Genomic DNA, 15,711 nt, shown 5'->3' with positions numbered 1-15,711 from the left:
TGTCTGCAGTCCACCACATACGGACTGTGGTGCGGGTGACCGACAGTTGCAAGTCATGTCTACTTCAATGGAGGACTTTCTACTGCCCAGAGTTAGTATGGATCCACCACCTGCAAGCAGGGAGGTGGTCACAACGGAGGCCTCCCTCATGGACTGGGGGGGTGTGTGGCAGTGCCAAGGGGTGAGTGGTCTTCCTGACTCTGAAACACTTTGAGCATGCCCTGGTTGGAAAACATGTGTTAGTCAGGACGGACAGCACCTCAGTGGTGTTTCACATAAATCATCAGGGAGGCACGAGGTCTCTCCCCTCCCTTCAGCTGGCACTGGCACTCCTGGCAGAGACGCGCCTCCTGTCCCTACGTACGATACACATTCCCGGTCACCTCAACATCGCAGCAGACTCGCTGTCCAAAGGGGTACCAAGACCGACAGATTGGCAGCTACACAAAGAGATAGTGCAGCTAATTTGGAACACATGTGGTGCGGCAGCAATGGACTTGGAAACCACACACTGTCCCCTGTGGTATGCGGAACAGGTGGAGTGTCTTGGCAGGGATGCTCTGTCCCACGAGTGGCCAGACCTCTTACTTCATGCCTTCCGACCGATTCCACTTATCTGGGCAGTGCTCAGTCGGGTTGTCCTCTTGGTCTGGTTGTCTTGTCATCACCTTATCCAATAGTAAGTCTTTCTGGGGTTCGGTCAGGGAATGGACTTTTGTCTACAACATAAACCTTTTTTTGACTGATAAATCTTTGTTGACAAATAAGCAAACCTGCATTTCAGCTGTTCATCTCTCCTGCAGCTCCTGCAGCCTCCTCAGGTCATCTGGGTCAATATCTTTTCTGACCCTAACGCTTCTCCCTCTTGTGCTCTCACCTCCCCATACCCTACCTCGTCTGCTCCTCTGACCTCTTCCTCCACTCTTGTTTCTACTTTAGAAGAGGCAGAAGTTGAAGTTGATTCCTGCAATACAACCTGTGAGAAGGTGAAATCTCCCCCTCCTCACCGTGGCAAGAAGGGATGGTGCCCTTTAAGACTATTGGACTCCCCCTCCATAATGGTTGGGTCCGGGCTCCCCTGTGTCCATGGTTGGACCTAATTAAGCCAAAGTGGCTGTGCCCTATTTAAAGGGTGCCTCATTTTCATGAAGGGGACTGGCTGAGAAAAACAAGAGAGAACACTGAGAAAGAGGACTTGTTTTAGGTATTAAGGTAAAACACTTCCCTGCTGAAAGGTGAAGTGTTTTGTGACTAGTTGTGTAGTTACTGTTGGCCTTGTTTTGTGTCTTTTGTGCCTCTGTTCTGTGTTTGGTCTGTATGCCTTGTCTGTGTGCCTAGTGTATGTGATTGTTTTCTGTATGGCCAGTGTATGTACTTAGCTTCGAGTCACGGTGCATGTTTTGGGGCCTGGCTTGGGTCGAACAGGTGCCTGTGATTGGGCCTCAGTAGGACAAGCAGGTGCCCAGGGTGCAGGTGACTTGGAGTGCCTTTGAGTACGGCCTGTACTTGTATGTTTTATTTTATGGGCACGTGTTGGGGTTTATAGTCCCCAAAGAGAGATATATTTTTTCATACAAAAGCCACCATCTCCTGTGCAGTGTTTTTTCCCCACAGCTTCACCCAGTCCAGTCGCCACATCCCAAAAATAACATGGAGTGACCATCCGGTCCCTCACACAACCATATAAAAAACTGTTGTATACATCCAAACCTCATACACCATTAGCCATGCATGAATTATCCTTTGTAATTTAGCTAATAGTGTTGCAAAACTGTTTATACGGTCTTTGACAATAAGCTATTGTGATCTGTCCTATGGCTTACGGGAAAACAATGACAATACATGTATTGTAATGTACATCTCTGCCAATGTTATTTTTGGAAGAATGCGATGTAGGCTGTAGCCTTATCAGTGTCATCCCTGTCTCACAGAGATATGTAGTTTTTGTAGATGGCAAAAGTCATCGACCTCAGTCCCGTCTCTGACTAGCATGCAAATAAATTAATCACACACCAAAGAATTTGGTCAGTCTTTGCCAATCACATGCCAAGTAAGCCTTGGAAGTTTGCAACCTTGAAAACCTAACTTGGCTAGCTTGTAATAAATTACACGTTCCATTGTGTATTATGCACAATATGTGCCGTTTTCATGTTGTCAACAACCTTTTATTCGATTACACATACTCCACATTCAAACACTTAGAAAACAATGTACTGTATATAGGCTAAAAACACGAGCACTATTTCAGCGAAACTAAATGTTGTCATTCTTTTTGATTGTTATTCTTTTGGTTATGTTGGCATTCATCTCCGATATCACAATGAATAAAACTATGTCGAGTCATATTTGTGTTGTCTTTGCCGGTTCCATATCCTTCAGCTTGTCAACAAATACTCAATCTACACGAAGCACGATATGTATTTACGACAGGGGTGTAAAAGTGAGCTACACTCCGCTACTTTAGGGGGAACTTTAGGGAAATACCAATTCTTCCGGAATGCGGCTTTCTGAAACGCACAAGGCACTCCTTTTCAGGCCATCTGTAAAGAAATACATTTCCTTGCGTTGAACGCATGAGGGCATTATGTGTAAGTTCTACAGACTTATGGACACCAAACAAAATTATGTGAAAACAAGGCATTTGTGCAGCATTGTTTGTTGTCCAAGTTGCTTGTATTGTCCGGGAACATCTCTGTATCTTCTGAGAGAATTAACCAGGGCATTTTGTATGTGTTTTCCTTTTTGGATAATTTGGGAGAAAAAAAAATTCTTCATTCCTATTTTTCCCTCAGTAAAGATCCATTCAATTGCTCCTTGACTCTGACTCTTGGCCTCTGCACACAGGGGTTCACACTTGCTTTGTGTCACTGAGGATCCAGTGCTAGCCTCTAACTCTGGGGACCTGATCCAATATGTGACAACGCTGCATTTTGTAATAACTCTCTAAAATGTAATGAAATTTCACTTCATAAAGTAGTAGAATTCCTGCATTTTGTAACAACTTGATACATTTAATGAAAGATCGTTGAATCAACACTACGTGAAAGATCGTTGAAGCTCAGCGGAAACACCAAATGAAAGATTTTAGCTCCGATGTTAGTGGTGGTTGCGGTTTATTCTATGCTGCAGACCTCGAGCACACACAACACGCTACAATGGAGAGAGAAGGAGAGATAATTAGGAGATATGGTCCATAGTGTAGTTTATTCTGTGTTGGCCTTGTCTTCAAAGGCTGCGATATCTCCTAAATTCTCCTTGCTCTGTTCTCTCACAACACGTGTTGGTGTCTCTATGATGTTCTTTCCCCAACATGATACACTCAGCATACAAGTTAGATTTTAGTCATAGTAAGGTAGAAGACACAACTTAACATAATAGGTGTGTCTGGGGGTCTTGTTCAAGGTGGGGGCGTGATAGGAAGGGGGACAGTATGGGGTCCACCTAGATATGAAAGGTGTGATTGTCAGACAGGGAGGGTCTTGCTAACCATTTATCTGTTAAAGAACATGGTGTGAATGTGATACATTTTTGTGGGGGTGGAATTCACTGGAGTTGCAACTCCTTAGAAAGCATATGAAAAATAACCATATTCTACAGTAATATACAGCTTGATTGCAATATGTTATATTTTTCTGCATTTTATAACAAACATATTGCATAGAGTTACAGGTATAACAAAATGTGGCTGTTGATATTTTAGTGAAGTTTAGGGGGGTGAGTGTAATGGTGGGGAGCTTTGCAGTAAGTAAACCTTACTCCCCAACACCTTAAGAGCCATGCTAGCGACAGACACCAGCACCTATGGATTTTAGCTTCCTTACTAGTACACCCACTCCTCATGTACAAGGCTGAGTTTAGGACTGTGCCTCACACAAAACAAATGACATTGACATAATTATTTTTAATTTCCTGGTATACCAGAAAGGGCCAATACAAGCAGCCATCTAAGGTAGTTCTATTTTTGTACTCTGGCTATAAAACAAATGATCACTGATGATGACGATGATTGATATTTGTAAATAACAAGTTACCTGTTACCCCTAGTGTGATGGAAAAGTGCTTGTAATGTGTTCCATTTAAAAATCACACTAAATGCCTTCTGATCTGTGAACAAAACAATAACAATATGAATGCGAGCAGCAATTCAACTTAAACATTTTTGAAAATGTAATGAAATAATTAAATGTATTTAATAATGTCAGTCATGATCAATGATTAATATAGAAATATTGTCAGATACAGTATATTCACACAACTCAACCAACATGTAGAAATAATAAACTGCATCTTAAATAAATAAACTAGAAATAAAACCCAATTACTTTACTTCCTGTTATATTCAAAGGTCAGTCAATACAGACCAATATGAGCTCCCTTTGTCAACAATACATTATGTAAGCTTTTGTAAATATTTTCAAAAAGTAGCCTACATACATTATACATTTTATAACCTATGTTCTCCATAGTATATTAATTCAGCATTGTGAGTAGAAACTGACATAAATGCATGATTAAGTAAAGGAACTATGTTTACGAGTTAGGGTCACAGTGTGTCAACACAATTGATGAAGCTGTTCATGACTACATCTTTACCTAACTTCATTTAAGAGCATGATTACCAAACCAGGACGTGGTTAACAATTGGTATTTTGAGTGTCAACTAACCAATGTAAATAATGCTCAATAACTAAGACAATCATTTCTACGATAAACACATAATCTTGTGTTTACAATGTAGTACTTTTCGGATCTGTGGAAGTTGAAGCCCATAAATTATTGGATTCAGTAGTGGAGGAAGAATCAAAAATTGTAGAGCCAATGCATTACGTAGACTAACTGGAAGACTTTCTGAACCATCCCAGCCGTAAATAAGATCGGACAGTGCTGTCATAAAGAAGATGACCAAAACCGAAATATGGGGCACGCAAGTTTTAGTAAACTTTGTTCTTCCCTCACTGGATGATATACAAACCTTGACAATATGAGCATAAGAAATGAAAATGAAAACAATTTGTAGAATCTGAACTGTAATTAGTACCATACTAAACATCTGGTTGGCTACGGCTTTAGAACATCCCAGCTTTAATATTGAAGGATTGTCACAGAATAGTTTACGGATCTGAGATCCACAAATGGGTATTCTAACAGTAAGGAAAACAGATATTAAAGATGTCAAAAGAGGATAAGCCCAGGCCAGTACAAGCAACTTTAAAATACCACGTGGAGTCAAAATGCTATGGTATTGCAAGGGCCTGCAAATGGCCACATAGCGGTCATAAGACATCACTGTTAAAATTGTGATTTCACACATTGCAGATGTATAAATCACATACGCTTGTATAATACACCAACTGTAGGTTATTGTGTGAACATCCAATTGCAAATCCAGCAAAAATTTAGGGTAAAACCCAACAGTCCCATAAAGTCCATTCACACATAGATTAGATAGGAAAATGTACATAGGCTCATGGAGGCTTTTTTCTATTGTCACTATTAAGATCAAAGTTAAGTTGACTGTAATGATGAGGATATAAAGGACAAATGCCAACAAAAAGTACAGAGGCTTGTAAACTCCTAATTCCTGCAGACCAGAATGAATAAAGAATTTAAAAGTAGAAAAGTTTTCCATTATCTCAAGCATATTTCACATGTATCGTGCTGCTAAAGTCTGCTGTAACATCATTAAATAGCCTTTAAACACATCCACATACAATCACACTTCAAGTGACATATCATATTGTGTCAGTATTGTACCTCAAAGTAAAAAAAAAAAAGTTATTCACATATTGATATTTGAAACTGTTTTGTAGAGCTACTGTAGAGACAGGCTACCTTCTGTTGCATTGTAAACACAAAGACTTGATAGATAGCTCATTATACCTTAACCTCTACCTTAGGGACCCATCACATTTCCACTGATTAACACAGCAAACTGCAACTGAAATGAGAGTAGCTCTTTAAACCACACTCACAGTGAATACGTAGGAGTAACATTTTAACATTGCAGATCTTATTCTCATAACCCAGACGTTGTATTCTAAGAGCTCAATCTTTCAATTTAGACTTCAACTCAGCATTGTCTTTTGTGGATTAACCAGGAAAAGAGATGCAGTAACATGAATTCTTAAATGTGTGACTGACAGCAGTCATTTCTGATGAGAAGCTGAAGCTTAAGGTATCTAGCAGACGTTTTTGTCAAAAAAATGTAACATAAACAAAAGCATAATGCACACAACAATATTAATTACTGCAAATTTGGTGGGTTTTAAAACACTTCTTAAATAGCTCAAGAATATCCTTGAATAAACATTATTTGGTAGATCACCAGAGAGAGAAGATAGTATTTGCCTTTCATTAAACCAAAATTTTACAGGTCAGGTCAAGAGGTCAAGTTTTCTTTTACTGTGTTCTTTTGTGATGTGTGAGACGGTGTGAGGGGGGTGGAGTTCTCACAGTCTTTTCTTTTGAGGTTGATATGTGAGACAATGTGAGGAAGGCAGAGTTTTCATTATTGTGATATTGTGCTGTTTGAGGTGGTGTGAGGAAGAGTTTTGCGGTTGTTTTGTTCTGAGTTGATGGTGAAGATCTGATACAAAAGAAAAGAGAGTGTGTGGGTGGAAAAGCTTTTGAAAACTTTGAAAACTAAAAAAGCGGCAAGAATTTATGCCACTGTCTCATCTGGACAGGGAGGTGAAGCCAGACATAGAAGGCCCGCCCTGGCATTACGCTCATCTGTTGGGTGGAAAGCGGAGGGTTCAAACATTGGAGTTTGCAGTGGGCATCACGTTGAAACACACAGTTGCACTTCATGCGTGCCTGTTACAGTGTGCCATAATCAATATGGTTAAGATTAGCGTAGGTCAGTTTTATTTTCCACCCGTCAGTCTTCTGGCCTCCTTTGTTCACCACACACCTGCAGTGTAGCATTTCAGCCACAACACCTCCACCCCAACAAAAGATGATGTGACATTTTATGCAGCACTTTTTATAAAAAGGTCTATGAGAAGTAATATCACTGGGAAATAAATAGCAATGAGAATATGTACAAATTGTATTTGTTAAAATATGTAAACTAATTGTTTGTTCTTTAAATGCATTTAAGTGATTACCGTAAATCTCCAAATAAAGACCGGGATTCAATTAGAGGCCGGGCTTCAGATAGTAACCGGGGGCGTGGTCGATACAGACAATTAAAGGACGGGCCCCGAATACAAGCTGGGGGTAAACTTTAAACAGAACTTTAAACAGGGAATAACAGAAACAAAATAGGCGCAGGTGCGCGAAAACTAGGCGCAGGAGCACGGATAAATAAAGCGAGTGATCGCCAAGGCTGTAGTGTCGCAGGTCAGCAAGTCCTTTGTCATACGAGGCCAGACACAGAGTGAAGGGAGTGAGGGGTTTAAGTGTAGGAGTGACAGGTGCTGGCCATCAGTACCAAGGGGATTGTTGATGCGGTGCAGGTGAGCGAGTTGATGTTGAAGGGGGCATGGCAGGTGCAGGATCACGCACTGACGTGACAAGTATATATTTTTTCATTTGACATATAAATAGGAATTGCTTCACCATTGTCTTCATTTCACAATGACAAAGACGCAAGTGAGAGTTAAATGCTACTTGTGAGGGACCGGGCGATCACCCCACGTTTTGGGATGTAGGCTGACTGGAGTTGGTGGTGAACATGGGGGAAAAAAACACCATGCAGGAGATGATGGCTTTCTCTCCCCATTGGATCTGGGTGGATCCAGACTTCCTGGTACAAAACTGGTGCCACAAACCTGGCGGTACCAGCCCACCAAACTTAGGAAGGGCCGAACGTAATTTTTTGTCCAGGCCCATGGACAGTCCTGCACCGCCTGGACCTTGTCCTTCTGTGGCCGGATTACTCCCTGGCCAAAAACATGTCCCAGGTAGCTTACCTCCTCCTGGACATGTGCACATTTATGTGGGTGGACAGTCAGACCAGCACGCTCAATCCGCTGCAAAACCTTAACTAGATGATGCAGATGCTCCTCCCAAGTGGTGCTGTACACCAGAATGTCATCCAGGTAGGCCGCAGGAAAAGAGTCCGTGCCAGCCAAGACACTGTCCATAATTCTCTGGAACATGGCAGGCGCCCCCTGCAGGCCAAAGGGTATCACCACAAATTGGAAGAGACCCTGTGGGGTCCGGAATGCAGTGTAGGGATTAGCTGCCTGACCAAAGACACCTGCCAATAGCCCTTACACGAGTCCAATATGTGACGCTTCCCCCAGGCGCTCAATCAAATCCTCAAGCTGGGGCATGGGGTAAGCGTCAAACTGAGACTGCGCGTTTACGCGCCGAAAGTCAATGCAAAAGCGCATAGTGACATCCTTTTTTGGCACTAGCACCACTGGATTACTCCACTCACTAGTCAACCTCTCAATCACGGCCAACGCCAGCATCTCCTCCACCTCCGCCTTGAGTAGAGGCAGAAGACGCTCGGCAACCTGGTACATCCACTGGCGCACAGGCTTAGTGTCCTTCAGTGGAATTGAGTGTTCCACCACTGTTGTGAAACAGGCCAGGTGGATTAATAGCCTCTAGCTCCCTCTGCTGTTGGGAGGTCAGATGGGCTATGTGGGCTAGGGTAGACAATGGCTGGCTGGTGGAGAAGAATTGTTCTGGACTGTCCTCCTCCTCCACCACAGCCTGCACCCTGAATGCCGGTGTCACGGTCCTTTGTATTCGAGTACTTAGACGACATTCTGATCTTTTCCAAATCTCTTAAAGACCACGTAGGCCACGTCCAAGCTGTCCTGAAAGCCCTCCTACACAACAATTTGTTTTGCAAGGTGGAGAAATGTGAATTCCACTCCTCCTCTACTACCTTCTTAGGGTTCGTCGTCGCCCCCCAGGATCTTTCCATGGACTCCGAAAAGGTCCAAGTCATCAAGGACTGGCCTGCACCCACCACCGTAAAGAAGGTCCAGAGTTTCCTGGGGTTCGCCAATTTCTACCGGCGTTTCATTTGGAATTATAGTACCCTGGCATCCCCCATCATATCACTGCTCAAATAGAGGTTCTGTTCCACACCCATCCTCACTCTCCCAGACCCATCCAAGCCCTTTGTTGTGGAGGTGGACGCATCAGACTCTGGAGTGGGGGGCATACTCTCCCAGCGTGCATTGGAGGACGGCAAGCTCCACCCATGTGCCTTCTTTGCAGGGGAGAGGGCTCTGGAAGAGCGTAATTATGACGTGGGCAACCGGAAACTACTTGCCATCAAGTTAGCCGTAGAGGAATGGCGGCACTGGTTAAAGGGGGCAGCTGACCCCTTCCTCATCTACACAGACCACAAAACCTGGAGTATATCAGGATATCGAAGCAACTCAACCCCCGGCAGGCTCGCTGGGCTCTGTTTTTTAGTCGCTTCAACTTTGTGATTTACTACCATCCAGGCTCCAGGAACGGTAAGGCCGACGCCCTCTCACGCCTCCACACGTCTGAGGCAGAGCCAGTAACTCCGGAACCCATCATACCTCCCTCAAGGGTCATGTCCTCCGTACGCAGGTTCGTCAGGCACAAGTAACGACCCCGGCTCCTATGGAGACTCCTCAGGGTCTTCTGTTCGTGCCCGCATCTTGTCACACTAAGGCTTTAGAATGGGCACACTCCTCACGGTTGGCCGGCCATCCGGGAATCCGACGCACCCTGGAACTACTCCAGAGGCGGTTCTGGTGGCCCAAGCTTCGTCAGGATGTGGCGGAGTATGTGGCAGCCTGCCCTGTGTGCATGGCTGCACAACCGGACAACCGTAGACCAGCAGGACTCCTGCAACCCCTCCCGATCCCACGCCGCCCTTGGACTCACATTTCTCTGGACTTCATCACAGGGCTTCCCCTGTTAAAAGGGAACACCACCATCCTCATGGTTGTAGATCGCTTCTCCAAGGCCGCTCATTTCATTGCCTTGGCTAAACTCCCCACAGCCAAACAGACTGCAGAAGTCTTGGTGAGAGAAATCGTGCTCTATCATGGACCCCCTGAAGATCTGGTAAGCGACCGGGGGCCTCAGTTCGTGGCCCGTTTCTGGAAGGCCTTCTGGAGTCATCTGGGAGCCTCAGTTAGCCTCTCCTCGGGGTACCACCCCCAGTCAAATGGACAAACGGAGCGAGATAACCAGGGCCTAGAGATATATCTCCGGTGCTACACCTCCAAAGACCCCACCAAGTAGAGCCAGAACCTTCTGTGGGCCGAGATTGCCCACAATCAACAATGGAGCGCAGCCACGGGGACCTCCCCCTTTGAAATCATGTGGGGCTACCCTCCACACTTCCCTGCCTCTCTGGAGAAGGGGGATGTTCCCGCAGCTCGCAGCTCTGTGGCCCATCTTCGCACCCCCTGGCAGCAGGCTCGTCGACCGTTACTTTAGTCACAGAAGCAGATGAGACAACAGGCAGACCGGCGGCGACAACCAGGTTCGACACTCCGGACAGGCCAGCAAGTCTGGCTGTCCACCAAAGGCCTGGCTCTGAAGGGGGAGACCCGGAAACTAGCCCCACGTTATATGTGTCCATTCCGTATCCTCCAGAGGATTTCCTGAACAGCCTTCCTTTTGGAATTGCCGCCCTCCTTGCGAATCCACCCCCTCTTCCATTGGTCAGCTCTGCGCCCAGCCACCTCTTCCCCCCTGTGCCCTGCCCCACCAGGTCCACCCCACGTATACCGTTCAGCGGCTACTGGATAGGCACAAGGTCGGGAGGTCCACCCAGTACCTGGTGGACTGGGAAGGGTATGGACCGGAGGAGCGCAGCTGGGTTCCGGCCAAGTTCATTGTGGACAAAGCCCTCATCCGACAGCTACAGGGCTCTCTCCCTGGGCCGTCAGGTGTTGGCCATCGGAGGGGGGGTCCTGTCACGTCCGTGCATGGTCGCCACTCCTCTAGAGGGCGACGCCTTTCCTAGAACAAGCTAACACTCACCTTTCACCTGCACCGGGCTTTGTTGGTTCACCCACGGTGATTACAAACTTCCTACTTAAACACTGGGGGGCCTCATTTGCTAACATTGCGACCGCAGCTTAATCTGCGCCTTTGCCAAACCGCAAATAACGCACGGTATTTTGCATCCTATTTATCAAACAAGAACCCTCGTCGCGTCATCTGCGCCTAACACCGCCCATTAGTGTTATTTAGCGCTCCGCGAAAATAGGGAAGAAAGAGCCTGTGTGTTCCACCGTGGATGATGAGCTAAAATTAGAATTAGAGCTTTTGGTACACAAGGTTACAGCAAACTAACCCAGGTAAATATAGAAACTCATAAATATTTCTCCGTTTAGCCCTTCCGTCCACATTAAAAGTTGTGATCACTTTGAATTCAAGACTGTCTTTTACTGGTAAGCTGATTTGGGGTAATTAAACTTTTCAGCGAACATTGAGTGTCTGGGTTGCTATGGTTACCCCTCAGGGTGCCTGTGCAGCTTCATATTAACGAGTTTATGTTCACAAGAAAGTTCATATTCACACATATTAACATGAGTTAATCACACACAGGCAACTGCAAACTGTTAAGATGGGTCTCTAGCTAGAGATAGCTAGGATAGTTAATATCCAGGTTAACTGCTCCATAGCATCCCGTTAAATAGTCTGGTAGGAATACACGACACCCCTTACTTTAAAACGGCGTATTCCAACACTGAAAACCATGCTTTTCAAAAACGCTGCCCTAGGCAGATACATTTGAAAACTGTAGTTGTAGGTTGCCATGGCACTGGGGGTAGCTTGCACTTGAGAGGCTATAACATCAAAATAAACATGGAAGGTGAAATGAATATGCTGCTCTGTCTCCACAATTTACTTACCGGTAGTTTAGTTAGTGTACTTCGAGTACAAGTACTTTTCCTGAATAGATACGCGTTACTCCTACGCAGAAGGTGTGCACTGTACTCGGTGTGCTTGAACTATGAAATACCGTTTAAACCATACAATGAACGGCGATTCTGGGTAAGACGTGGCCGAACTTTTCCCAAACAGCTAGCTGGTGGGACAGTTTGTAATTCTATTTGTTTGTATGCCTATATTAAATGATATATCAAATATAAACATTTTTCAAATTTCTCGCAGGCACATAGTTTTAATTTAGCAGCTGATATGTCATGCTAAAACACCTCTTGTTTCGTTACTAATACATAATTAGGCGCACTTTACGCATCTCCTCCCATCTCTTTGCGACGAACACCCACTTTCCCACACCCACTTCCTAGCAGCGGTAATCTGCGCTTTTACTCAGGTGCGCCTCCTTTGGAAATAGGGTTTTATGTCTTTACCTGCTATTTTACGCCTGAAATGGGCGCAATCCTGTTAGTAAATGAGGCCCTGGGTGTCCCTCCACCTTCACTCCGTCATGAGTTACCGTGAGTATGTGTTTCTGATCTCTCTTAGCTCTCATGAGGATCGATGTGAGTGTTGCTACTTAGTATCTTCTCAGTGTTTGAGTTAGCACTAAGCTGACGTAGGCTAAACTAGCCAAGCTACCGAGTGACTGTGCATATAACTGTAATGTCACTGACGTGGATAATTACTTTCTATTTTTGGATTATACTTTCTCCGTTGTGGATTATACTGTGTGATGAACTGTGTCTACCGTCACAGACTTGATGTAGGATCTCCTGTGGGAATTACACTGCCAGCTCTGCTCTGTAAAGCTCACAGTAAACAGACGAGAACTTTTCCTTTTTCCTTTGTGGATTATACTGTGGATTATATTGCATGCTCTGTTCCGAGAAAACTCGGAGTTAATAAACTTGTTTGCATCTCACCTGCAGTCTGCACAAAATTGACTCCTTATCTCTTGTTCCTTATGTAGTGGGTTGGAATGAAGGTGCCTGTATCTTTAAGCCTGAGCTGTCTTGTGCCACACCTGACTGACGTCACTTGATGCGACGCTGATGCATCAATTACTATCAATTACTACTACTTAAATGTCCTCTTTTCGTTACATGTTTGTACATTTATTATTGGCCATTGTTGCACTGCGGGCGTGTGGCCAGATCATCTAAAACGGTGTGTATGTGCTTGTGGGTGCTGTGATCGGGCGTGTTGTGTTGAGTGTCAGTGAGGATTAGTGGTTATTTTGTTTTCATTTAATGTTTGTAAGTCTCAACTGTCTGCATGTTTTGTTGTTCATTTCCCTGTGCCTTCTGTAAAGCCCCACCAGTGGCGAACTTACCCCTGTGCCTGGGCACATAACACTTTGGCTATTTCTTACGTGCAGTGCTCTTATTTTAAGGCGCTTGTAGTATACATTTGGGGTATATTGTTTTGCTGTGCTTAAACTGTGTGCTACTTCACTTTCTTCTTACTGCCCAATCAGTCCTTGTGTGTATGTCTGTGTTCTTCTGTGTTTGTTTTCTGGTTTTCCTTTTTATTGCAGGAGTTGGGTACTGTCAGCAGGGAGGCCATGCACCTGGTGGTGGGTATCCACATGTGTGTCTGACCGTCTTTGCAGTGTAGGGTCACCCGGGTGTGCAGTGCAGTGTGTTCACGTGTGGTCCTTTGGACCCCCCCCCTCTTCTAGACAGATTGCCCCCTCTGTTAAGCCCCTCTCCTGCATATGTTTTGTGGTGTCTATCATGTCATTGTGTGTGTGATGACCAGCGGAGAATTTTCCCGTAGCTAAAAGAAAACCCCATTTAACCTAAATGATTCAATAAAGGAATACGTTATTTTTGTAATAGAATCCTGTCTCTGCTTTATCCCTGCACGAACCTGTGTGCTGTGTATGCATATGCTTACTGAATGCTCATGTTCATTGATGACTTGCAGTTATCAGTGGTCTCACTTAGTTCCTAAGGGGAGCATAACTCCTCTAGGTGGTGTAGTCGACAATCGAAACTCTGATCATTACCCTGGCCACTCTACACTTACAAAACGGCAAGAAATCTCTGTGTCATTATTGATGATCAACTGACATTCACTGCCTACATTGCCTCTGTCTCCCAGTCGTGCCGCTTTGCGCTGTACAACATCCGCAAAAGAGTAATATCCTTGCTGGAGAAGGCACTTCCAACACCGAGCTACAGGCAAAGAGAGCAAGAGTGGTCGGAAGCAATATCATCAGAGACGAAGGGGACATGAGAAACGTTTTCCACGGATGCACAATTAATGAGAAATCCAAATCAACATAAACAAACGTTAACAACAGCCTAATGTTAGTCTATCGAGTCCCAAGTCACTCGTAACTTTAGTTAATTAAGTTTAAACAGCATAGGCTATTTAGGTTACGTTTATTAACCTGACGTTGTTATGCCCAGCGCCTGCGTAGCATTTATGATTGATTTAGAATGTTTAGGCCTAATGTTTAAATTAAATATAATTTTATTGAAAGTGTCCCATTGCCATTTTTCTTATTTTATTGGCAACTTTTATAAAATGAGCAATGTGAATGAATGAGATGGTGCAAGATCTAGCAAGGAGACCTGGGATGTTTTCAGACGACTCACGAATTAACGTCGATCTCCTAGCTAATCATCTACAAACTTTTGGTGCTAGGCTAACAAACGTGAGGTTCCCAATGCTGTTCGTCTGTTGCATAGCAATAGCCACACACACGGGGACTATTTTCTCTAGGCTACTGAAATGCGATACACAACGTTTGGTGGCTACAACTATTTTGTGCTGGAAGGCAGCTTACTATTTATAATGTTGCTGGCAACCGTATTATCAAAGCAATAAGGTACTCAAGGCAGTACTGTATCATCAATAATGTACTTTTCAAGGGTTTACCGTCCCTCCGCTACGCGTCGGGCCTAACAACACCCTTGAACAGTAGATTATTGCGATACAGTACTGCCTCCCGTACCTCATTGCTTAAGTAAGGGCAAATGTTACCCCCAGGATGCTGCGCTCATCTAATGAGCGTCGTTTAGCATTCCCGCCTGTGCAAGTACGGCAATCTAGACTATTCTCATTCGTAGTTCCATGTTGGTGGAACGAGGCATCCCTCTCAACCTTTAAGAAGCTCTTGAAGACCTAACTCTTCGGAGAGCACCTCCCTTCCTAAATTGCACTTTTACTAGTACTTAACTTGCACTTACAGCAGTTACATTCCTGCACTTCTTTTCTATTTCTTATGTAAAATAGTATTTATTGTTACACTAGGTCTCTATTGCTCGTAGCTTGACTGTTATCTCCCTTGTACGTCGCTTTGGAATAAAGCGTCTCCTAAATGACTAAATGTAAATGTACCTGTTACCCCTAGTGTGATGGAAAAGTACTTGTAATGTGCTCCAGTTAGTTGAAAATGTAATAAAATAATTCAATACATTTAATAATGTCAGTCATGATCAATGATTAATATAGAAAGATTTTCAGATACAGTATATTCCCAAAATTCAACCAACATTTATAAATAATAAACTGCATCTTAAATAAACAAACTAGAAATAAAACCCAATTACTTTACTTCCTGTTATATTCAAGGATCAGTCAATAGAGACCAATATGAGCTCAAATGCTCAACAATACATTATGTAAGCTTTTAAAATATTTTATAAATGTAGCCTACTTCCTTTTTTACTACATTTTATAACCTATGTTCTCCATAGTATATTAATTCAGCATTGTGAGTAGAAACTGACATAAATGCATGATTAAGTAAAGGAACTATGTTTACGAGTTAGGGTCACAGTGTGTCAACACAATTGATGAAGCTGTTCATGACTACATCTTTACCTAACTTCATTTAAGAGCATG

General features: G+C 44.0%; 1 protein-coding gene across 1 annotated transcript; it reads right to left on the bottom strand.

The window, feature by feature from the left end:
• Window positions 1–379: 379 nt before the first annotated feature.
• On the bottom strand, window positions 380–8,477 carry LOC105899842 (olfactory receptor 6N1-like). Its single transcript, XM_031572835.1, has 5 exons — window positions 8,226–8,477; window positions 7,776–8,117; window positions 4,742–5,581; window positions 589–689; window positions 380–440 (listed from the first exon to the last, which is right to left on the bottom strand). The coding sequence occupies exons 1-5, from the start codon at window positions 8,475–8,477 to the stop codon at window positions 380–382; spliced, it is 1,596 nt and encodes a 531-aa protein (XP_031428695.1).
• Between the last annotated feature and the right edge of the window lie 7,234 nt (window positions 8,478–15,711).

The sequence above is a fragment of the Clupea harengus genome, chromosome 9 (genome assembly GCF_900700415.2).
Source record: "Clupea harengus chromosome 9, Ch_v2.0.2, whole genome shotgun sequence".
NCBI lineage: Eukaryota > Metazoa > Chordata > Actinopteri > Clupeiformes > Clupeidae > Clupea > Clupea harengus.
This window is presented reverse-complemented; position numbering and strand designations above follow the sequence as displayed.